This window comes from Scylla paramamosain, chromosome 1 (assembly GCF_035594125.1).
Source record: "Scylla paramamosain isolate STU-SP2022 chromosome 1, ASM3559412v1, whole genome shotgun sequence".
In the NCBI taxonomy this organism is placed as follows: domain Eukaryota; kingdom Metazoa; phylum Arthropoda; class Malacostraca; order Decapoda; family Portunidae; genus Scylla; species Scylla paramamosain.
Window position 1 is genome coordinate 29,931,021 of NC_087151.1, and position 24,490 is coordinate 29,955,510.

The window sequence follows — 24,490 nt, forward strand, 5'->3', positions numbered from 1 at the left end:
AGAGAGAGAGAGAGAGAGAGAGAGAGAGAGAGAGAGAGAGAGAGAGAGAGAGAGAGAGAATGGTTGGGTAGATACTACTAGTATAATCAACCAGAATAACTATAACAAGCAATTACACATACATTTGATTCATCAAGTTCAAGTGATCTCTGCTGTGTTCTCCAATACCATGGTTTTTATAGTGTCAGAAGACACCTATGTATGTCTTCAAGCTACTATACTTCCTCAAATACAAAATTAAAATGGTCCTCTGAGAGTATAAAAATGTTGCTGATTAAAGTAAAGAACACTTGTCATAAATCGCAAACCAAGCCAATATGCATGGGATATTAATGCCAACTTAGCCCAGGAGATGAACTGGTTCCTATATTACTCGTTTAGACGGTCCTTTGTTTTTATCTTATTTTATCCAAATTTTCACAATTAGGCATGTCATAAATTACCTGAGGCTTGGCTAGGTGCTTAGCAAAACTAACATGCCTCCCAAGGAGCTAAACACCGTAACTGATATTCTTTGCCTGGCATTTGGCTGACATTCATACAGCATAGCTATAAAGGATGAAAATCCAACAAGTTTTTTTATCAAGATAATAATACTCAGGGCCTCAGCTCAGATAAGATGTCAATTCTCCATGTAATAAGAAGATTCTAACACTAATATGAATGTTTCATCCTACATGTTATGTAAAAAATCATGAATATTTGAGGTAGTTTATGGAAATAGGTGAAACTACACAAACACATTTGTCAACATGTAACAGTGTCAATACAAGATTCCAAATCACTAACATTCAAACATGGCATTCACTGATGATTTCTTATTCTGTTTCATCCCATTCTTTTACTTCACAACACAAGGCAACATAATATAGTATGAAGAGCAGAGGGTAAAACCTGATTATCATACATAGCTATGCATACATCCACAAACCATTCATCTCAGATCCTGCTGGGAGATACTTCTTCCAAGAGCCAAACCAAATGACTCGCAAATGATAGTAAATCATCTATGCCACAACAAAAGAGACCACTGACTAAAACTAAATCCATGAGATTATTTCTACTTCAACCAAATGCTGAATGTTACATGACCTTGACATACAACAAAGCCAGAGAGAGAGAGAGAGAGAGAGAGAGAGAGAGAGAGAGAGAGAGAGAGAGAGAGAGAGAGAGAGAGAGAGAGAGAGAGAGAGAGAGAGAGAGAGAGAGAGAGAGAGAGAGAGAGAGAGAGAGAGCAAACAAATAAACAGGTGAGTAGGAAGAGATGAGCAAACAGCAACAACTTGTGTGGAAAAATTGTCATTATTAGCATGGATAACTATAATGATACAAATGAATGCTTGTGAGATGCTGATCTGGACGCATAAATGAAGCAAGCCACATCTCTACTACACACTGAGGAAACTATGCATGTTCTTCCCCTTGTGATTCCTCAAGATATATCTTCCAATAACAAGAATCTGTAAATACTAGTATGCATGCACCATTTCATCTACACCGTGTTTCTAAATGCATATATTAATTTTACAGGAACTCTTGTCAAAGGAACAATCAAGACATGCACACTCATATTATATTCTCATCACTTTTCAAACGCATTCTCTAATCTAAATACATGTGCCACTTCAGCAACAAATACTCACTGACCAATCAACACATGACTTCCTTACCTTCTTGGCATTCCTACTGTGGATAATAGAAGGTGAGTGAAGGGGCATTTTATTTTTGGGTGGAGGAGGCTCAGGGGCTAAACTCAGGTCAATGTTGGTCTGTGACTGTGAGGTGTTTGAAGAGACTGGAGCTGTCACACTGGAAAGAATAGACAGTAAATAACAGTAAATTTAAAATTATGTGTACAATTATAGATTTTAGTCCATTAACATTAACAATATATCATCATGTGTGCAGTTTAATTTTGAGTGAGAAATGCATGTAGCACTTGTATGAGAGCAGCTAACATCAGTTTATCCCAAAATTACCAATAAAATGAAAACTACAATCATAAGAAAGTAATACTGAATACTGCAAACACAAGTTCAATAAGAAAATTAGTAAAGTAACTAACTGACTGGCTGGATGGGAAGATATTTTCTATTAAGGGTCTCCAAGGAAACCTGAAACACTATCTTAACATGCCTCAGTAACTCTACTTCATGTTTATAAATATTTAAATCTCTTGTGTTCTCTTCAATATTTCAATGAGAATCTTTTTGCATGTAATTTTTTATATTTTTTCCAATGGCAACCTTTACAAGAAACTAAACTACCAAAGAAAAATACCAATCCATCTCAAATTCTGAATTCTGAGTTTGATATGTTACTCTCTTTTTGTTACTGTTTATTGTGGTGTGTATTGCTGCATGCAGACTTGTATCCAGCTTCAGCTTCCCAATATCTTGAATATCACAAAGAATAATTATCAAGACAAAGAAAAATACTTAAGGGAGGTGTCCGATATGACAGGTTTTTGCCCTTCTATTTATTTGTTTTACACAAAATTTTGCACAAATTTTGTAGGGCATAGCATTTATAACACTCCTATACTTTTATTTTTTTAAGTTTTAAAACATCTAAAGAAAATTAAGACCCTTTTCAAAATCCTAAAACTAAAAAAAATATTTTTTCATATGATATTGTGGATATTGGAAAGTATTGCATGTTTCTTTGTGAAATAATAAGGAATGCATATGCCTACCATTAATATTTTTTTTTTGCAGTCGGTCACATTTTTCATATTTTTTTTGTCTTCCAATTGGACGTCCTCCTTAAAATCTGCAATACATAATCTCTTGCACTGCTGCTGTTTCTCTGCCTAGTGCAATAGATGTCCATTACAGATGAAAATTTGTGCCTATGCCCAAAAAATTACCTAGACAATGAATAATGTGCTCATATTATGAAAAGTTCCAGGTCAAATCTTGAGTAGCAATTCATAATACAAACCCCAATTTCAATCTCAGGTCTAAGAAAGCAAAAAATTGTTAAAATGCATCTAAGATCAAGTGGCAAAAATACCTGGTTGTATTGGAAGGTAAACAGTCCTTCTTGCTGTAGAACTCTTTCTCTTTGATCACAGATGCTACAGGCAGAAAGAGACCTCGCATTTTTGGACAGGAAAACAATTTACGTCCTTTCCAAGTTCCATCACAGCCACCAGCCATGTCTAGTTCCTGGAATAAAAAGAATATATCAAGAAAAATTCATACTGGAGCATCCAGTATATGTAATCTCTTTTCATAACTCCTTTCTGTGTCTCAAAGCCTTTCAACAAAAATAGTGAAAGTCTGTTGTGTAATACCATTACTGTAATCCTTGTCACAAAAACTGAAATAACAAGTCACATGCAGCAAAAGCAGAGCTACAATGAAACAGCCAAAAACAGTATTGATCAGCAGCTGGTGCACAATAATGTCCACTACCACTACAAAAGATGACTACACTGGAACAAGGTGACACATGCTATGACCTCTTCAACCATTTACTTACAAATTCTACTCCAACAATCCAGTCATTGCCAATTTCTGAGACCCGCCCAATCCAGCTAACAGTGCCATGGTGGGGATGGTAGTTGCAGGGTTCTCCAGGCTCTGGTGTTGTGTCTCCCCCCAGCCACACAATACGCTCCCCCACCAGCACAGGTGGCCTATAAGTCCACTCTTGATTCATCTGGTGTCCTGGTAAGGAATAATGTATCTTAAGTGTTAAGAAAGACTATAAAGTTATGCTGCATTCTACAACATATGACAATTTCCTACTACACTGGTCACTATATAATTGTACCAGTATACAAAATACTTACCAAGTGAGACACTGCAGACAAGGAATAATAGTAGTAATGGTTATAGATTATACAAACATAAGGAAATAAGGGAAGCTGCAAGAACCCATCAGGTCTATACATGGTAGACATACCTACTTACCTGTTTCCATCTATCATTACCATCTATAAATTTGTCTAATCTTTTAAAGATCCTTATGTCTTAGCACTAACAATTTGATTACTGAGTTCATTCCATTCATCTACCACTCTATTTGAGAACCAATTTCTTCCTATTTCCTTCTTAAACCAAACAGTCACTGTCAACACATATCTACAGCTTGAGCATAGGAGGTTTGCTAAAAAAGGGATGAAGCACCCAGCCTGTAGATTTGCAAAGATTTTTTTACTTTTTTTTTTATTAGTTTTGTTGCCTACATAAAAAATAAATAAATAAAAAATAAAATGACAATCCAATAGGTAACAACCAGTTTTCTGTAGGGATTAGTATCTTTATTTTTTTTCACCAGTTTTTGTTGTCCTTGTTCAGAGCCCTTCTTACATAAATAAAAAAATAAAATAAATAAAAAAATTCTGTTTGGTGTTCACCTTATCAAAATACACAAGATACAGTCCAGAATTAATCTTTCCTTTTTTGCATGAGGTGGAAAACCTTTTTCTTTCAAGTATGATGCCACATTCTGAGCTTCATTAGCACACTGCATACTTCATTGTGTTTTATTGGCAGGTGCTTCCTAATATACCACATGAAAAATACAATCTTCAAGCTGTGAGTGATAAGAATGAGTGAAAGCTATGTCAGCTCAGATATCTTACACATATCAGTATTCTCCATTGCAACTTGGAGAGATTAACCCATTAGTTATCTGTAACACAAACATAAGCAACATTTATCAGTGGAATAGCAGCTCCCTGATCATACCACAACAGGTGCACATCCATCTTGCTGATGGTAGTGACAGTGAGTACATCATGAAAGATTTTCAGGCACTTTGACTCTCTTCCTCAGTGCAGGGAGCAACAATGACAGATGCCTCACCATCCTTCTGCTGTGTAGCATCTTTACACAGAGACTGAGGCAGAACATGCAGCTGCTGCTCCCTTGAGTGCACTTCTCTCTTGGCTTGATTGTAAGCCTCCTCTAGCTGCCTGAAGTTGGTCCCTGGGTAACTACTGCCACTCACCAGGGTTGTCTTCCATATGACCCCACTGCTGTAGTACCTTACACACAATAAATCAATATCTGATACTCGTGCAGCTGTGTCAGAACCTCTCAGCAACTGTTGGTGGCAGCCAGGATCTCTCACTTTCCCCAGTTATTCAGGTTTGTTAAAAATTATGGTAACATTAAAATGATCAGAAATGTCTCAGTTTGTTTCTATCACACCTCCTCCTGAGTAAACTTGAAACCTGACAGGAAAGCAACTTTGGGATGACTGCCCACACGCTGGGTGGTTACAATGTATAATTTCATTTAGTTTTGAGAACTTCGTTGTTATGTGGCCAAGACTGAAACATGGCAGTTAATTTAACTTACAAAGCATTTAATGCAATTTTGGGTGCATCCAGGAAACTATATAACATATTCCAGAAAGGTTTTCAAGTAAAAAAAAACATCACTATTAACACACTGAAATATATGGAATGAGTGTACTCTTGACCATACACTTCATTATTGGAAATTACTACCTTACACCAGTGAATTTGTACATAATTGTGACCATAAATGACCCATACTCATTTATAACTGGGGCCATAAATGAGCCACACTCTTTCCCAATCCCAAAATTTTGCTTCCCCACCAAAGCTTATGCACAGGGAAAGAGGTGAGAAAAAATACAAGTTGGAGAATAATGTCAAACTAGTTTTACTATGAAAATAACGGTAAATTTGCAGTTTCACCCAATATCCCCAATCTCTACCCACACCCCCCCAACCCCTCCAGCAAGCTTGGGGGCCTGTGGGGAACCGGGGATTTTGGGGGGAGGGGAGGGAGAGGGGGCACATACAAGTAATATATAGACTTTGAAAATGTAGGGAAATTTCTCTAGAAGTTAAGGAAATTTCCTAAATGTAGCAAACCAAAAACCTATTATAACCAGGGGGCTGTGCCCCCCTTGAACCCCCCACCATTAGTATATTAGAACACAACCAGAAAGCTAAGGTAATCTAACCTAACCTTACCTAACCTAACCTTACCTAACCTTACCTATCCTAACCTAACCTAACCTTACTTAACCTAACCTAACCTACCTAACCTTACCTATCCTAACCTAACCTTACTTAACCTAACCTATTCAAACGTAACGTAACCGACCTTATTATTCATTTGCAACAAGGTAAAATGCGGTTAGAAATGTTCCTAGCAGTGTGATCTAGACCATGAGGCACTTCATACTTACGTGCGGTTTACTGGGGGAAACTGCAATTATACCAAAATAACAGTTTCTAAATATATACAGCTCCATCTGGGCAGGTAGGGGAAAAATAATCATTGGATATCCCTTTCCACAATTAAGGAAGAGACGTGGTGACAAAGCCATACATGAATAAATCACTAAAATAAAACACAAACATCGCAATTAACACACTAATATCATATCATTACACATTGCTGACCAAGCCTAATTTCGAGCAGCATGCTACTACACCGTCCCCTCATATAGACAGTGATTCACACCCTCGGCCCCCCCTCACACAGCAAGGCCAGTGGGTACCCACATCACCCCACCATCACACAACCGCCATTATCAACACTCACACACTTCACAGCCTCTCTCCATCACTTAGCCGCGATCCTCACCGTTGTATGCTTCAGGTATTCAAATGGTAACGCTTGGCAAAGTGTCCTTGTTGAGTTTTAAGTAGAATTGACCGAGCTTCCCTCCCCTGCTCCTCCTCCCTCACCGTCCAAAAATAAACACACAAACATTGCACACCCGCTGGCCCCTTGGTTCTTATCCGCGCTAGTATTAGTTAAGGGAGTGGAACTTTTGTGGTGAAAATACTGTAATACATGATCAAAAGAAACTTCTAAGAATGTAGGTTAAGTAAATGCTGTGATAAGAAATGATAGCTGATAATAATAATGAAAATTATGTTGCAGTTTTGAGGTTTTCCTCTTTTCTTTTTTTTTTCTTTTTTTTTTTTTGTTTCGTACTTAACACGAATTAATACATTAATTTCTTACCTTGTAACTGCTCTCTCTCTCTCTCTCTCTCTCTCTCTCTCTCTCTCTCTCTCTCTCTCTCTCTCTCTCTCTCTCTCTTTAACCATTGGTCCGGGACACGTGTTAAGAGAAAACATGCAATTCAAGTTTGACGACACATTATTCAATCTCAAGAAGGGTGACTGCTCCAGTATTTTCAAATTACCATAATTCCTTAAACCGAAAATTAAATTTCCTTAGAAATTTCCTGAACACGCAGAATTTTCTCCCCATTTGCCATAAATATATCTTATATTTCACATTCATGGTCTTTGGTAATCGTTAATTAATAAGGGAAAGATAAGTTATGAAGCAGGCTTTCACTTCTATGTTGAATAGAGGCGTCTTCTTCATTTGGTTCAAGCATTATATAGATTATAAATACTTTCATAAAAAGACCGAGAAAACGACGGCGTTTATAATTGGCACTCTCCGATTCCCTTAGACTTTTACACACATTTTAATTATTTTCCCGCTAAATACATACAATGCTAATTTAATCCAAGTCCTCCTTCCTCCTCTCTCCTAATAAAGTCTCGGCGACTTCCTTGTCCAGTCCATTCCACAGTGAGCAGGCTCCGCCCTTATCTGCTTCTTACCCGATTCTTACCTAGTTGGGCTCCCAAGAGGGAACCCACGCACGACTAGCACGCCAGACCTAAAGAGAATCATTAAGGAATGTGTAGCAATAAAAAAAGGACTGGAAAGTGTGTTTTAAGCACAGAACAAATATCAAGGATATATCAGACAGATCAGCAGCAGAAATCAAATAGGCGTCACCCAAAAAGTTAGTCAATAAGCGTATTAAGTAGTGGGCCGGCACAGCATTTTAGACGTTTCCGTGTATATCACTTGGTTGACTTTAGGTAGTAATTATGTAAGATACAGGAAGAAGTATTAATAGACTTCCATTACTTATGATTCTCGGTCTATTTTCTTGGGAAGATGAGCTTTTCAGGGCAGCAGCAAACATAACAGAGGAGGGATGCGAGGGGTGTGGGCTTTGAAATTGTTGGCTAAACCAGCTGCTTTGGAAACAATATAGGGGATGTGATCATGGTACCGTACCATAAGATTGAGTCAACTGTAATTTGCGAAGTGGTTTGTCATTAATTTGCTAGGAAGAGTACGTACCCTGTTCAAAGTGACACGAAGGGGGCGCACCGAAACTAATAATTTTTGTCTTGTCAACATTAACTCTTAGATCCCAAGATTCTGCAGCTGTTATGAGAGTGTTAATGTCTCTTTGGTCAACTTATATATCAAAGAACAGAGGACAGATTTAAAGGTCTAATTAACATATACAGTTTTAGATCATTAGCAAATATTTTAACATTTGATGCCAGGTCAGCAAATATGTGATAAATATAGATAAGAAAAAGAAAGATCCCAGCACAGAGCCCTGAGGAACTCCACTAGTAACAGGGAGGGAAGAACTGGAACCACCACCCACTACATCCTCCATAGATCTATTGGTAAGAAAAGCTATAATCCAGATTAAGACTACCTTCAATACCAATGCACTGGAGTTTGGTAAAAGGTATTTGATGATTCACTGTGTCGAAAGCTTTAACATAATCAAAAGAATTAAGTCAATCATATTATCATTATCCATCCAGTAAATAATATATGTAAACAATAGCTGATCTTCAACAGACCTCCCTAACCGGAACCCAAATTGATTAACACTAAAAACAGAATTAGTCAACAAATATTGATAAGGTTTGGAAGTTATGATCCTCTCCAAAGTTTTACATGGTGTAGAGGTAAGACTTATTGGCGTGGGATCATATTTTTTTTTTTTTTTCCCTTTCTTAAATATGGAGTACAACGTGTGACTTTAGCCAAATAACTGCAATTTCTCCTGATAGTAATGACTAAATTAAAAGTAAATGTAGAGGATAACCCAGGGTGCTACAACAGTTCTTAAGTAAAGTTGGATGAATTGCATCTGTACCCATAGCTGAAGATGGACAACTGAACTTCCTGGACCAGGCGTGGCTCCTCGAATTAGTCAAGTCTTGAGGTGGCTTGTACTCCCAAGGCTTATAAGAAACACTGCGAGTAGGATGATTAGATCGGCAAGGGACAAAAGATTTGCTTAAGGAGGGGATTATGGACAAAAATCGGTTATACGCTTCACTTACAGACAAAACAGAAAACTCAAAATTCCAATCGATAGAGTACTGGAATTCGGTGGTTTTCTTAAAGTGAGTTTTGGGCCAAAAGGGTAAGTGGCACAATCTGGGACAGGAAAACATTTAAACTGGCAAACAGCCGAAAAGGATTACACAGTGATCACAATTAGGGAAGGGTGGAAGCACACTGGAAAATATCACCCGATCTGTTTCAGTAGTAAGAAAATATCTAAAGTATTGCCAGGTATAATATTAATGGGCTCATCAGTCCATTCCCAGAGCGTTAAAACAGTCAAGAAACACCCAATCAGCAGGGAATGGAAGAAGGTGGAGGAATTGTCAAGGGGGGGAAAGCTCCAGGGGGAAGATGTCCTTCATAGCCAGGTACATAGGTACATGGCCAGCTGATGCCGAAGAAAGGGGAGGAAGACTGAAGTCCCCAACCAGAATAATTTCTTTGCCGAAATCTTGAAGAAAGTTAAGATAGTGTTGTTTTGAGGGGTGTAAGAAAGGGGTCTGTAAATGGCTAGCCCTGCTTAGCTTTTGTATTTCTGTATACAACAATAAATCTGTCAGCCAGTTTGAGGTCCCATAAAATAAACTCATATATTACACGAGATGGGAGGAGACTGCCAAAGCTGCTGAACTGAGCTAAGAAAAATCAAGTGCGTGCACCATGAGGATCAAGATCGGCAACATCGCTAACAGACGACCGCCGCAGGAGCACAGTCAACGTTGGTCATGGCTGTCGGGTTTCCCCTAGCAAAACTTGGTGCATTGGTCATTAAACAAGTGTCCAAACCTCTTGCTAACTTAGCCAAGAATCGCGCCAAAAACAGTCATTTCTTCAGGACCTATGTTTTGATGCCACCAGCCCAGTGTAAGTCCCCATTGAAAGGAGTGAAGGTCCGGCATTGCATGGTGGCGAAACTTAAGGAAAAATATTGTAAATCACAGTAAAATTCAGGTGGAGGGTGCACTTGTAGAAAAATTACATACTGGACATCACGGTCAGAGCTGCATATCTGTGACAAACGACTGGGAAGTGTGCCATAAGCTATGGGGGAAAATCCAGTAATATACAATAGGACAACTGAATTCGTAGTGCAGGACTGGTATTCGTTATTTTATTTATTTTTTTCTACGGGGTTTATGGGTGGAGAACACGAAAATTGTCATTTTAGGGTACTTGAATGGAGATGACAACCTAACCTAACCTATGAGCACCACTAAAAAAAAAAAAAAAATCCCTATATCACGAGAACTATTAATTTGTGACAGAAACTTCAATAGAGTAAGTTTCTCAATATCCATAAAGGTAATCAAAACCAATCCTAATTGTGTAGAGTTATAATCATTTCCTACCATAAGTATTATCAAACAACAAACAAAATTATTAAAGAAGCATCTCCCAAGTAATCACTGCATTCAAGAATGGCTTCAGGTTTGTTGGGTGTCATAATGTCATTCATAGTTAAAGGGTGGGAAAAGTAAATGGCTATTATACTTTACACTGGATTTTAGTCAAGGCAGCTTCTGACCATGACATGCCCAATAACAGCCCTTCATGGCACCATGCTTACCATGATGGTCCCACTCGCTCTGTCAAATGAATTTTTCTAATTTGTTGTGTGTTCTAGATTTGGGACATTGTTTATTTTTGTTCATTAGTCAGGTTTACTTGTTCTTTCACTTTTAGAATATTCCAAATAACCATGTGTAGCACACAGGTAAGTACTGTCACAAATACTTTCATAATAATGCAGAAAATACTGCAATTGAGGCACTTAGTTCAGGAAGTTGATAAGCTCCATCTCTGCCCAAACTCAGTTAAGCATACCACTGTATTCCCTAATCATCCCTCTATCTTAGAGGCACATAAGGACATTCCTCTGGAAGTGCTTGAGTGATTGAAATTCCCTTTATTTACAAGTATCATTTAGCTTTGTTGTTGGCTGAGAAAAGGCTATTGCATTCTGTAAGCAGGAAGTTGGTGAATGCCACCAAGTATTTTTAAAAATGGCAGCTACACTTAGCCAATCACATTATCTGATGAATAGCATTTGGTTGATCATTGGCCAATCACAGCACGCACTGCAACACTTTCTCCAGTACACACTCAAATACCATGGTGTGCACACCTTCCTTGGATTATGCTTCTTATCTTGTGCTTTTCCACTTGCATACAGTGTTTTTATGCTTGCATGAGTGATATCAACAGTGATATCAATGAGCCTAGTACATTGTCAGGCATGCCAAAGAAGCATAACCCTGAAAATTTGACAAAAAATGTTGCAAAGAAACAGAAATCTGGGCCAAAAATATACAAGTCTTCATTCTGGTAATGGTAAAGTTGTGAAGGCAATGTCTGTAGGCTCACATGAACATAATTTTGTGTAAGTTTCTTGGGCTAGAAAATTATGTAATATTCTTTTTTCACCATTATTGTGCAGTTCATACTATACACTCATATTTTACTTTATCCTGTTATTATTCCTTCTATCAGATTCTAATGTTTTTTATTTTATACGTGTTGGCCGTATCCAACAACATTCTTTAACATTATGTGTAAGTTTCATTGCATTGTATAAAGTGTTTGATTTATTATTGACTTTTAATAAGGTCTGATAGTGAATATAATCATACTCAAATTTGAAAAGCCCTATTTGCTGTTTCATCATTTGAAATGCTGTTAAAATGTAGCATTTTTATTGGGCTCACACCATAGTCAAGACATTCAGCCATGTTTTCATGCACAATCAAACAAAATCATGTGGTTGGTTTCAAAGCTATACAATTTTAAACACTATAAAACTTGGAATGTTTTTTTTTTTTTTTTTTTTTTTTTTAGGTGGCACTTATAGACTTCTTGAACTAAGTACCTCAGTTAACTTCTGCCATCTTCACAGTTTCTACCACAGCTCTCATCAGTCTTTGCTAGAAACATGTTTTAAATTAACCAATTACAATGAGGAAAGCTCATGATAGATGGCATATCCAATTAGATTGAAGTCTTGCAATATGTAAGTCTCTTGAGTCTTGTCTGAAGGGTTAATACTCTGTTATTATTAATTTTATAGATTTTTTTTCATCACCTTAGTCAGTGCTAATTGAAAAGGCAATTGAAAATATCTTAAATGTAAAAATTGTGGGTAGTTGCAAGGACTCAGCTGCCTGCTGAAGATCAACTCAGGCTATGGGGACTACACTTTGTTGTAACTATGGGTGTTCATCCCAACCCTCCTAGTACTGTAGTTATTAATTTAAATAGTTTTATGGATCCATGCTACTTTAGGGAGATTCAACTGCCCTTATTTGTGGGGGGCACCAGCTTGACGTATAGACAGGTAATTGGATAATACTACAAGTTCTAGAAGTGTAGCTTCCCATGCATCTACATCCTCTCTTTCTCTTATCAGTACAAAGAAAACATGTAATAATGAATACTTTTGTAACACAAGAAGCAGAACAAAAATCTCTTACTAAAATATAATTTTAGTAGTTTTCTCATAGAACTCTTTTTCTGATGATGTATTCGTAATTGTAAACGTGACATTACTCTGAAATAAAAATTCATTGTTTTTAATGTAAATTGTAATTATAGAGCCATGTACGTGCATAATTTAAGAGCAACAATCATACCTGCTCACAAATATTGGTAATTACTCATATTCAAAATTATATCTACCTTCTTTAATGTAATTAGTTTTTTTTTCTTTGCAGGTAGAAACTAATTGTCATGGCTCCTGTTTTTCCTTTGGCCAAACTTGCTTTTCTGTTTGTGAAACAAGTTGCTCGACCTCTTTCCAGTTCAATAAGACGCAGAGCTGTACGAAGCGCCTTCTTTAGAGAAAATATATGTCTTCCACCTGCACGATGTAGGTAGAGGTGATAGTAATTTTGATGGAAAGGATGTGTGTCAAGTATGTTTATGCATGTTAAGGATGGACTGTTTAGCAAGATATATATGTATGTGTATATGTGTGTGTGTGTGTCTGTGTGTGCATACCTAGTTGTATTTACATAGCTGTGATATGCAGAAGGTGAACTATACATATTTATAGGCTTCTGTTTCCATATCTCCTCTAAAAAATTTTTACTCTGTGTTTTTGGCCTATATAATAGCCATTCCCTCTGGGTCATTCCAGGTGTCATTGTATCAGTGAGAGCTGTATTTCTTGAAATATTCCAATCATCTTGTCTTGTTTCATTACTGTTTAATGTATCAGATCTTGATCTGGGTACTATTTTTGTTGCTGGTCTTTGTATCCTTCAAGTTTTCTGATATAGTGGTCTCTTACTAGAAGTGGTGGTTAGTCACGTGACATATTTTATATTTCTATATCCCAGGCTAAGAGCCTATAAAGAGAGGTATCCCAGAAGATATCACATCTTGTCTCATTGCATAAATAGAAAGGCAAATCAGGGAGTTCCCAGTAGGAAGCACAAAAATCATCACATACATTGGGCTTGAGAACCATGTAGTTTTGATAGGCAAATGTTGTCAGTACATAATTTTGCACATGATGATGAAAACATACTTTTACTGTCTATATCTATATATACTAGATGCCTGTCCCTAAAAAGACCTGGGGCTCTCAATGAAGAGTAAATTCAGAACATGAAGCTGTGAAGATACTAATTGGGTATAATAAACTATATAAATGTGGTAACTAGATCGTCAAAGCAGCAGAAAATACTGGCCTTTTCAAAGAAAATGTATAGTATATTACATCCCTATGAATTGAATTTCCTTCATATATTTTGTACTGTAGCTATTTAGGTATTCTTTTCTTACTTTGAGGTTAATTAAATTCAGGTATAATAGAACCTCTCTTCACAAACTTAATCTGTTCCAGGCCTTGGTTTGTAAACCATATTGTTCACAAACCAAAATTTTTTTCCATTGAAATCAATATAGATACAGTTAATCCGTTTATTGTTGCTGGCACAGGTTGATGGTGAGGGAGGAAAGGATGAGGAGAAAGATACCGAATTTTGGGTAAAAGGTTGCGGCCTGCCTCCTCCCCTCTCTGCTCCATCTGTGTTCTCTCTCTCTCTCTCTCTCTCTCTCTCTCTCTCTCTCTCTCTCTCTCTCTCTCTCTCTCTCTCTCTCTCTCTCTCTCTCTCTCTCTCTCTCTCTCTCTCTCTCTCTCTCTCTCTCTCTCTCTCTCTCTCTCTCTGGATATAGCAAATTTTTGTCTTTAGCAACTCACCCTCCCTCATATGTGTTTGTTACAGGTAATGTACTGTAATTTACATTAATTGAAAGAATAATCCAGGCTCTTTGGGCCAAAAGACTGAGCCAGTGGTGACATCTTACACTTTTCTCTTTCTTAAGTGGCATAATGGGGGTTAAAATAGCACAAAAAAAGGGAAAAAAGAAAAATAATGTTTTTGAACACAACACTCCCATGAACAAGGTTTATGTCAAGTGCGCCAACACACAACTGAGCACGAGGTTCCATACATTGTGGGTAACGTGCGTTCGTACCCCAAAGCATCATTCGTGAACCAAGCTAGAATTTGTTCACAAAACTAGTTCGTGAACTGGCTTGTTCATGATATGGGGGCGTTCATGAACCAAGGTTCTAGTGTATCTTATATAGTAAAACACACTGTCTGTCTACCTATTTGCTTGAGTGTCCACTTTTCACAGAAAAAACATGGAACTGATTGTGATGAAATTTGGTAGGGAATCCCACTTGATCTGGGGAGTGACATAGACTATGTCTTAACTACTTCCAACCCAAAACCATTAGATTATTCAGGCAAATCTGTCACCATAACCCAATTCTTGATTGTGTTGCTAGGTATACTGTAACCCATTTTTGATGGTGGCGCCAAGCATTCATTGTTAGCTTGGATTTTTATGGTGGGGAGGGGTATAAATGGAGCATTCATTGTCAGCTTGGAGTTGAATCCCATCAACTTAGTGATTCCTTTACCATGTGGTCAAATTTTGTGATATAGAGGTCACTAATAAAGTCATCTTTCATTAATTCACCGATATTATGAATCGTCAACAGAAGTTAACATACATTTAACTTCAAGAGATAGTTATTAACTTTGCCAAACAAACGACTGACTTAGGGTAACAAACTGCTTTTGGGAGCCAAATTTTACCTGGGCAATGCGGGGTAATTCTGTTAGTTTAAAATAATTTGCCTTAAATGCTAATAACCTTGCTTAGTACATTCTAGGTTGTATCAATCTCAAGTTACTATTTCTTTTTCAGTCTATCATTGGTGTGAAGTTCGACTAAAAATGTATGTGATGAACCTTGGAAAATCTGGACAGAAGACCACCATACCAAAGCTGAGTGAAGAAGCAGCAATTGAACTGGGAGGGAACTTACTTGGTAAGTTTAACCCATTTCTTGTTACTAATTACTTGCAGTAATAAACATGGATTGTATTAAACTACAAATAAGAATATTTAATGAAAATTTACAAATACAAATTTGTACTAAAGATTTTGTGAATCTATAAGAAAACTGTACAGTTTTTAATATCAGTGCTGTCAGGATTTACTTATTAGTTTTTTGATGGACTGAATACACTTATATACACACATACACTTGTAAATTTGAAATTTATTTTAAGAGAATTTTCCTTTTAGGTCACTAGTGTGTGTGTGTGTGTGTGTGTGTGTGTGTGTGTGTGTGTGTGTATATATATATATATATATATATATATATATATATATATATATATATATATATATATATATATATATATATATATATATATATATATATATATATACAGCAGAACCTCACTTTTCAAACTTAATTCATTCCTGAATGCCATTTGAAATCCGAAAGGTTTGAAAACTGAAACTATTTTCCCAATAGGAATCAATGTAAAATAGATTAATCCGTTCTCAGACATCCATCCACCATGCCTTAGCAGGTAATGATTTATGCTCCCACTGATAAGATGGTTGCTCCACATCTCCAGCATAGAATTTTTTTTTATCCAGAAAGGACATATTGATTGAACTTAGTGACACAAATATTGTTTAGACCATACAGGTATTCTCTTTTGTCACCAATCAAGTGATGGAAGCCTTACAGAGTGACACAGAGAGGAGAAACCCACTCACCACCAAAATGAGGGTGATCATAACACTTACACATCTTGCTGTTGGGAAAAGCTACTGTGAAAATACAATTGTGCAGTAGTGATGGCATTGTGGGTGATAGAGAGAGCCTGTCCTCCAAATATATAAAAATAAAGGAAATATTTATAAAAAATATGAATTAGTTAATAAATGGCAGCTTTTGCTATATCTTGTAGTATTTGAAATCAAGTAACTTTGTTTGAATATTGAATTATTCTACAGCAACCGAAGCAATTAAGAGTTAAAATTTCTGTTCAAAAACTGGGTTGTTCAGAAAGGGAGAAGTTTGATAACCGAGGTTCCACGATATATATATAAATTATATTATATTATTTATTTATTTATATCTTAATATTAATTATTTAGTTAATTAATTAGTTAATTTATTATTATTAATTAATTAATTAGTTAATTAATTATTTTATTTTATTTTATTTTATTTTATTTATTTATTTTGTGTGTGTGTATGTGTGTAAGAGAGTCACTGGCCAAGGGAAACAAAAAGAGGGAAAAAAAAAAAAAAACTGAGGTGCCAATCCCAAAAGAGGTGTCAAAAGAATCATTGAAAGTTGAAGGATAAGTGTCTTGAAACCTCCCTCTTGAAAGAGTTCAAGTCATAGGAAGGAGGAAATACAAAAACAGGAAGGGAATTCCAGAGAAAGGTATAAATGATTGAGAGTACTGGTTAACTATATATATATATATATATATATATATATATATATATATATATATATATATATATATATATATATATATATATATATATATATATATATATATATATATATATATATATATATATATATATATATCCTTCCCTTGCTTTGAAGCAGATAATATGCTCTGGATGTGAATTGGTATATGTTACAATATTTATTTTTTATTGATCCAGGTGAAGGAGTTATATTTAGTATAGCTGTAGCAATCCTGGGTTTTGAAGTTTCACGTCAAAAGGAGAAGGAAAAGAAGAAGGAGGAAGCTGAACAAGCCTTCATTGACAGCTTAGAAAATCGGATTAATGAATTAACATTTGCTACCGAAGAGCTTGACACAAAACTTCGAGAAGTGACAAGAATAGCATTTGCTGTGCAACATCAAGTTAAAACACAACAGGTTTGTAAAATAGTTCACAACATTTGCTTCTGCTAAACTATTCTAGTATAATTTGCTCCATGCCCATTTCTTTGAACTTCTACAAGGGGTGGTCATAAGAGACCAGTCCCTACTTATATATGTCCACATACTCCACTTTTGCATACTCTATCCCTCATGAATTTTCCATTTTTTCTCATGTACATATTTCATAAGGCTCCCATTTTATAGGCCTTCCTATCATACCCTGAAAATCCACTCCATCTTTGTATATCTTCCTTGTCATTTCCTTCTTCCCAGTCTCTCTTCATGATCAAATTATATAAAGGTGTATTTGGCAATTTTCATCCTTCACAGGAAACATCACCCAAGGGGATGGCCACAACAAAAGAGCTTACACCTTTCTTTTTTCAAACATTCCATTCATGCTAGTTCAATCTCTCCCTCTACTTGCACCATATTTACAAATATACTATATATTTTTTTTCATCCCCTCCTTCCACCTTCTAAGTAGCCTTCCTCTCCTCACTCCCATTTTCTTTCCCATATTAGTTTTCATTTCCTAATACATCCATCCACAAAACTATAAAAGAACCATGGAGATATTGTACACCTGTCTCACTCCCACTCATATCACAAACTCTTAACTTAAGTCTTTTTTTTATCTTCACACATGCAATGGCCTCCTCATTAAATGCCTTAATGCCTTCAAACTTCATCCTCCCCACATCATAGATTTTCAAAAAGTTACCAAGGAACTTCCTTATCAGTCCTAGGACATGCTTTCTTGATGTCTATTAAGGCTGCATACAATTTTTCAGCCTTTCCCTAGTTCTCCTCTTCTCTAAACTCATCCTATTTTTAGCTGACCTTCCTTCTGTTACTTCCATCATTGGTCTTTCATTTACATCTACCATTTCTTGGAACACAATGCAAACTTGTGTGATTATTACACCTTTTCTTATAACATTTACCTTAATGTAGAGGCACACTAATTGCCTTCTTGTCTAATACTTTGCCCAACCTCTACTCAAACTCACACATCAAGAACATCCATTCTTCTTCCATATTTAATATCCAGTTATATTCAGCTAAAGTTCCAGCTCATTTGTTGAAAATTACTTTTTACTACTCCTTTCACCTCTTTGGTGCTCACAAAGACTCTGCCTTGCTAACAGTAACACTCTTCTACTGCTGTCTTATTTCCAAAATAATTTAGTGAGCTTAGCAACTTTTTATCTTCTTTCTTTATTTCTTTTCTTTCCCATTCCAAGACCTATTTAATTCTCTTTATTCTTATTTCCTCTGACACATTCCTTTGCAACATTTTCTCAAATTATCTCTCTCGGCCTCCTTTATCTCAGGTCTTTATTATGCATTCCCTCTTCTCTTATCACCAAATGTCTGTATCCAGGCAGTTCTGCTTTTGTAGCCATTGCACCTTTAAACACACTAAATACATCATAACACTTGGTTCCTCTGCAACTGCCATTCTAGCTTCCCTGTTTCATACACTACCTTCCACTTATACTGCTCTCCAATTTTCTTTCACCAAAATTATTACTTATCATAATTATTTTGTTGAAATGTGCTGAGTTTTCAACACTTGCAATGGTTCAGTGTTGCCTCACAACAATGCACCACCTCACACTTTGCTCTTCTCCATGGATTTGACCAAACACATCACTTTTTTCCCACTCACCTTACCTATCACATCCTAACCAGATGAAATTCATGAAATGTTACAGTTAAAGGAAACATAAAAGTTAAAGTTTATATGGATCTTAAAATATTTATCCATTTAATCATATTTCTTTCTTATTTCTCTACAATATTAAATTCTTAATCTGTATTTTGATCTCTTAAGTTTTTACAATTACATATTCCATGCAACTAAATATCAGTGTTTTTTTAAATGTTCTAATTTGTATTAAATAATTTATTTACTTTTTTTTGTGTTTACAGGTTCCAGCAAAATAAAAGGTTCCATGGTGCTGTGTTAGGAGTATATTAACATTAGTGATATTATATTAAGGTACCCTCTGTTTCAGGTAAAGACAAATAGGACATCTGAGGCTAGTGATACAGGAATGTATTCTTCCAACCAGCATGGTGCTTCAGAAACAGCCAGATTGTTTGAGAATAGATCAGATATGGGGGCATTACATGAAGCTTTGAACTATGTCTTGGAAAGAATACTAAATAGGGCCATATAGTAAATATTTTGTTAGTTTTATTAAATTATTTGTATATAAGTATGCATGTATATACATAATAGTATACTAAAAAATAAATTATTTTGCTGAATGAATCTTCAGTATTCCAGAAATTAATTTCTAGTGTCAACAAGATCAAGTAGATTTACCTTTAAAGACAAAAAAACCAAAGCATATACAGACTGCAGTAATGCATGAAATAGCAGAAGAAAACCCTGTGTTTTTTATTAGAATAGTGATGCCAAGCACTTTGGAATGAAAACAAATACTCCACAAACAAGAATAATAAAGCTGTTACATTAAACTAGGTTAGATCAGAAGAGGTGAGGTTTATAATCTTAGTTATTGTGAATTGTGGATGAATGAGGCCTTGCTCCAAAGGATACCAAAATTGTAATTACTGTGTGGCGGGCTATTTCGCTTTCTGATTATCAGAATGGTATTTTTCTTGATAAAAACTATATAAACAGCCTTGTGTACAGCATAAGGTACTTGTCTAGTTGTTTTGCAGTCACCAGGTGACAAAAAAAAGGCTCAGATAGTCCAGAGGTTATGAATTATTATCTTTGCAATTTGTATGTTGTAGTAATATTGTTTTTGTTCTGAAAGAAAATGCTTTTGATGCACACTATAATTAAATTTCTTTAAACTTCTTGCAATGTTTTGAAAACTACTAGGACTTGTGTGGAAGTGTGCCTGTGGGTGATCCAAGCACCCTGTGAATGATATATAAATGTATTCTTGTTCCCTCATTTTTCAACACTTGTATGAACACTTGAAAGTCATGATTAGTTCAGTCTGTATTAATCTTGAAATATTCATTTTGTGTCCACTTCTTAGTACATTGTTATCACTTTCTTTTAATTTTCAATATTGCTTTTGGTAAATTTTATTGGTATAGAAATTAATGATATTCCTACATTTGTAAATCAAGACAAAAAAAATCCTACCTTTGGGGGGAGAGAGAGAGAGAGAGAGAGAGAGAGAGAGAGAGAGAGAGAGAGAGAAATTGTAATTTGCTTGTACCCTCAATACTTTCCAAAAGTATATCAGGTTATTCATTTCATGAACTAAGAGGGAAAGAAAAAATTATTATACATGTTCCATTATGGCTTTGTGTAGCAAGTGACCTAAGTGTTGGTGGAGCATCACATGACAATGAATTTATACCTGAAGTGTAGGGTCCTGGTTCCTTAATTTTGGGCCATAAATCAAACTGCATTTAGCACTGTTACCTAGAATGAGTCACAATATAAAAACAGAGCTTCACAGTTTCAGCTGGAGGGAAAGGAGAGAGAAAATAAAATAAAAATAAATAAAATAGGTAATTCAGGAGCACACATTGCATTGTAATACCAACTTTATTGAGACAATTTACAAATGTCCTCCAACTGCTTTACATGTTAGCAAAAAATAATTATATTAATGTAGCATATGACAAATTTAACTGATAAATCACATACACTAGAAAGAGGGGAAAAAAACAAAAAAACAAACAATGGCAAACAAGAAGTACTATCTTGAAAGAAGTAGACCAATACTAGTGCAAAGAGAAAGATTTGATAACTTAAAATTGCTCACTGGGATGGAAGAAATATGTAAGGGACTGTTGTTACTAAAGGAAAGAATACCTAGATACACACATAAAAAATTACCACAGAAATATAGATATTTGGAGTAAACTAAACAGGAAGGTAGTATCAGCAAAGTGTAAGCACTGTTTTAAAGAAAGATGGTAAACAGAGATGGGGAAAATGGAACCGCATGTGTAACTCAGGCTTTGTAAAATACAGCTGGGTAAACACAGTTAAACACAATTAAATGTACTGTACATACTTACTGTATATTATGCAATTTTATTATACACTGCCAATGGAGTAATCAATAATTACTGACAAGTGGGATTTTCTTTAGGGACAGGTTCAAGAAATTGTACCAATGTTTTATGTTCAATGTATACTCATCTTGTGATTTATCTGAGGATAGGTCATTGCAGTTAAATAAGCAATAAAAGTCTTTATTCACGCTAGGGGTAAACAAATATATATTGTAGCAAACTTAACATTTGGGACAATATAGCACTTGTACAGACCAAGTATTTCTTTTACTCTTAAGGATATGACTCTCTTGGAACCTCTTACATTATCTATATCTAAGCTTCAAATCATTATCTTAATATAAGCATATCTATCACAGCTGTAAGAAACTTAATAAGTGTAAATTTTACACTTACAGTGGTGAAGGCATGACCGAGTGTGATTGTGTCCCATGCACTACATGCCAAAAGATAATTACATTCATGTGATTCTAGCTTGATTTATATATTTATATTATTTATTTATTTATTTATTTTTATTTATTTATATTTATTTATTTATTATTATTACTTTTTTTTTTTTTCAAGCAAGACTTGTCTGATGTATATCAAGAGGCAAGTGTACACATACCTATATCTGATAGCCATTCCTGAGAACCTACCCAGAAGCTCTGAAAAGATTTCACAAGGCAAAAAAACACCTGCCTCACAAAACATCACATCAGAACACTGACGCCACACACAAGCTGCCACAATATTAAGTACCTTTAAGTAATCAAAATGTTTGTGGGGGAAGAAAAAAGGGGGAGGGAATATGGGGCAACATCAGCAAGATATTTCTAGGCTTACAAAATTTAAGATTTAATAAATTGGCCAAATGATCCAATAAGAATCAATTAACAATACTTTGAGCACATAAAGACAAATATTATGATCAATTTTTCATATATGACATTCAGAATAACAAACTTGCATCCATAAAAGTGTACAAGAAGTTCCTACTTTTACTTAAAAATTCACTATTTTTTCTTATAAATAATCTGTAATGAGTAATATGTGCATACATACAACTGAGGTCTAACAAAGAAATACATGAATAGTTTCTGTGACAGCCCAAAGAAATATACAAATTAGTAATTGTGACCTGCAAAAATTAAACTAATACTTGACTTCCACATTTCCTTAATGCAGAAAGAAAATGTATTTGTAAATTTACACATCATTTTCATTTCCTCTATGCAAAATAAATAAGAGAGAGAGAGAGAGAGAGAGAGAGAGAGAGAGAGAGAGAGAGAGAGAGAGAGAGAGAGAGAGAGAGAGAGAGAATTACAACATGCAAAAAAAGTTTGGGTTAAGGGAGCTGATAATCATATTGAAATGTAATTCCCACTTTATACAAATCCTTACTTGATACATTTCTATTAGATAAATATTATGGGTATGACAGGTTTAATAGCTACGTACTAGCAGTAAACAATCACAAGTGACAATATGCAGAAGGTGCAGTTTCACTGAAATAGTAATGCCTATAAACACTGACTATATTTAAGCATGATTAGGTCATGTAAATAACTGAAATCACACATGTATGGTATTCAGTAGCCATGTGTTTTCAATTACTGTATTGCTCATCCATCTAGTTCATTCCATTAAATATATCTGATCTGTTATTTTTTTCTTGAATGCCAAACATGACCATGAAATAGCTTACAACAAACTATTCTTACAAGCACACACACACACAGTAACTAGTCTGGAAGAACCTGAATGCAGAAGTGGCCCATGCAAACACCAAGGTAGACAACAGTAGATATGGAGACAAGATAGAATATGCATAGCTCTTTTACTTTGTCACAACTAGGTGTTCACACACACAAATAAATAAAACAAAATAAAATAATAATAAAAAAAAAGTCAACATGAAACCCAGTGTTTAAGATATCAGCCAGAAACTTAATATGAGAAGGATGTGGAAAAATATTGGTTTCCCATATAAAGCAATAATTCACTAGAAAGCATCAGCAAAGGAAGTAGTGAGTGCTAGCAATAAGTATGTTTAAAGAAAATATAATAATTTGGTTTAGAGAACTAAAAATGCAGTACTGTAAGTACATACACACACAAATCTTTACAAGTTTCATAGTAGACCACAATAAAATTATTGCTACTTGTCATTTCAAACTTCATCTAACATTACTGTCATTATCACCTACGCTTAGCAACTCTCGCACAAGCAGGTGTGTAGGTACAATACACACCAAAGGCATGCTTTCTTGTTAGTGAAAACATTGTGAATCATGACATCTTGATGTCAAAACACATTACCTATTTTTCATTGTTTACATGAGGTAGAGATGGTGTTTTTATTTTATTTTATTTTTTTACTTTTAAAAACAAAATGCCTAATGTTACTATTTTCATTTAGCTTCCATTATGACATTTAAAAAAAATTTTTGGCCTATTGTGCAGGAACATAATTTTCTGCTTTCTTGGAGCCTTACATGTTGGACCCTCCCTTTTTTTTTTTTTTATGCTTAGTTGGTCAGCCCCAACCATGGAAATTAAGACATAATTATTTTCTCTGAGTAATGCCTTTGTAGAAGCTCTGAAGATAAGGATGACAAGAAACATAAAAATACATATTCTTTGGCCACTTGCAACAGGTTGAATAAAAGGCCAGCTTTGAGCAGCACTCAAGCTCAGGTTACTAAGAGCACCACATCCAGGCATTGAAAACTCAGCACATTTCAGCAATATTATTATATTTTATAACAAATAATTTTGGTGAAAGGAATGGACATTGTGAAGAGCTTTACCAGATGACTGCATGTTACTGGATCATGAGAAGTTATGGAAAGCAGGATAGAAGTTCATGATACATGGCTGGGAAATGAAAGTAGTGTGAATGATAAAAGCAAAACAAGGGTGTGCAGTTTTAATATCTTCCGCCAAAATAAACATACAGATCAGAGGTTTGATTGTAGATTTAGATATAGCTGTCAAGAGAGGGTGATGTAAAAATAAGCAATTTGAAGGAAGCGACAAAAGGCTAATGTAAGATCAGTAAGATTACGTAAACAATGCTAACACAGGAATCTCTGTTAATGGCATGAA

The 24,490-nt window shown here is 35.4% G+C and overlaps 2 protein-coding genes across 10 annotated transcripts in view; one reads left to right on the forward strand and one right to left on the reverse strand.

Annotated features, from left to right (window-relative positions):
- The window catches only part of LOC135103106 (uncharacterized), a 35,661-nt gene extending 28,922 nt beyond the window's left edge, over positions 1 to 6,739 (reverse strand). The window contains exons 1-5 of one of the 5 annotated variants that reach the window (XM_064009135.1): positions 6,582 to 6,739; positions 3,487 to 3,674; positions 3,016 to 3,170; positions 2,336 to 2,395; positions 1,671 to 1,809 (exon numbers count right to left, since the gene is read on the reverse strand). In XM_064009135.1, the coding sequence (XP_063865205.1) occupies positions 1,671 to 1,809; positions 2,336 to 2,395; positions 3,016 to 3,170; positions 3,487 to 3,666 (534 nt within the window). In that variant the 5' untranslated portion in view covers positions 3,667 to 3,674; positions 6,582 to 6,739. Of the gene's footprint in view, positions 1 to 1,670; positions 1,810 to 2,335; positions 2,396 to 2,695; positions 2,773 to 3,015; positions 3,171 to 3,486; positions 3,675 to 6,539 lie in introns of those variants that run through there. The other 4 variants (XM_064009143.1, XM_064009149.1, XM_064009159.1 and 1 more) reach the window with 4 other exon arrangements.
- Positions 6,740 to 9,805: 3,066 nt separating this feature from the next.
- Positions 9,806 to 22,702, forward strand: LOC135103157 (putative OPA3-like protein CG13603). Of its 5 annotated transcripts, none has more exons than XM_064009257.1 (5): positions 9,867 to 10,004; positions 12,848 to 13,002; positions 15,363 to 15,485; positions 17,145 to 17,365; positions 19,310 to 22,702. In XM_064009257.1, the coding sequence occupies exons 2-5, from the start codon at positions 12,864 to 12,866 to the stop codon at positions 19,322 to 19,324; spliced, it is 498 nt and encodes a 165-aa protein (XP_063865327.1). In that variant the 5' UTR covers positions 9,867 to 10,004; positions 12,848 to 12,863; the 3' UTR covers positions 19,325 to 22,702. The 5 variants fall into 5 exon arrangements, with proteins under 5 accessions (XP_063865318.1, XP_063865335.1, XP_063865327.1 ...); XM_064009238.1 differs by having other exon boundaries at positions 19,396 to 22,702; XM_064009254.1 differs by lacking the exon at positions 9,867 to 10,004 and adding an exon at positions 11,502 to 11,520 and having other exon boundaries at positions 19,396 to 22,702.
- Positions 22,703 to 24,490: the final 1,788 nt, after the last annotated feature.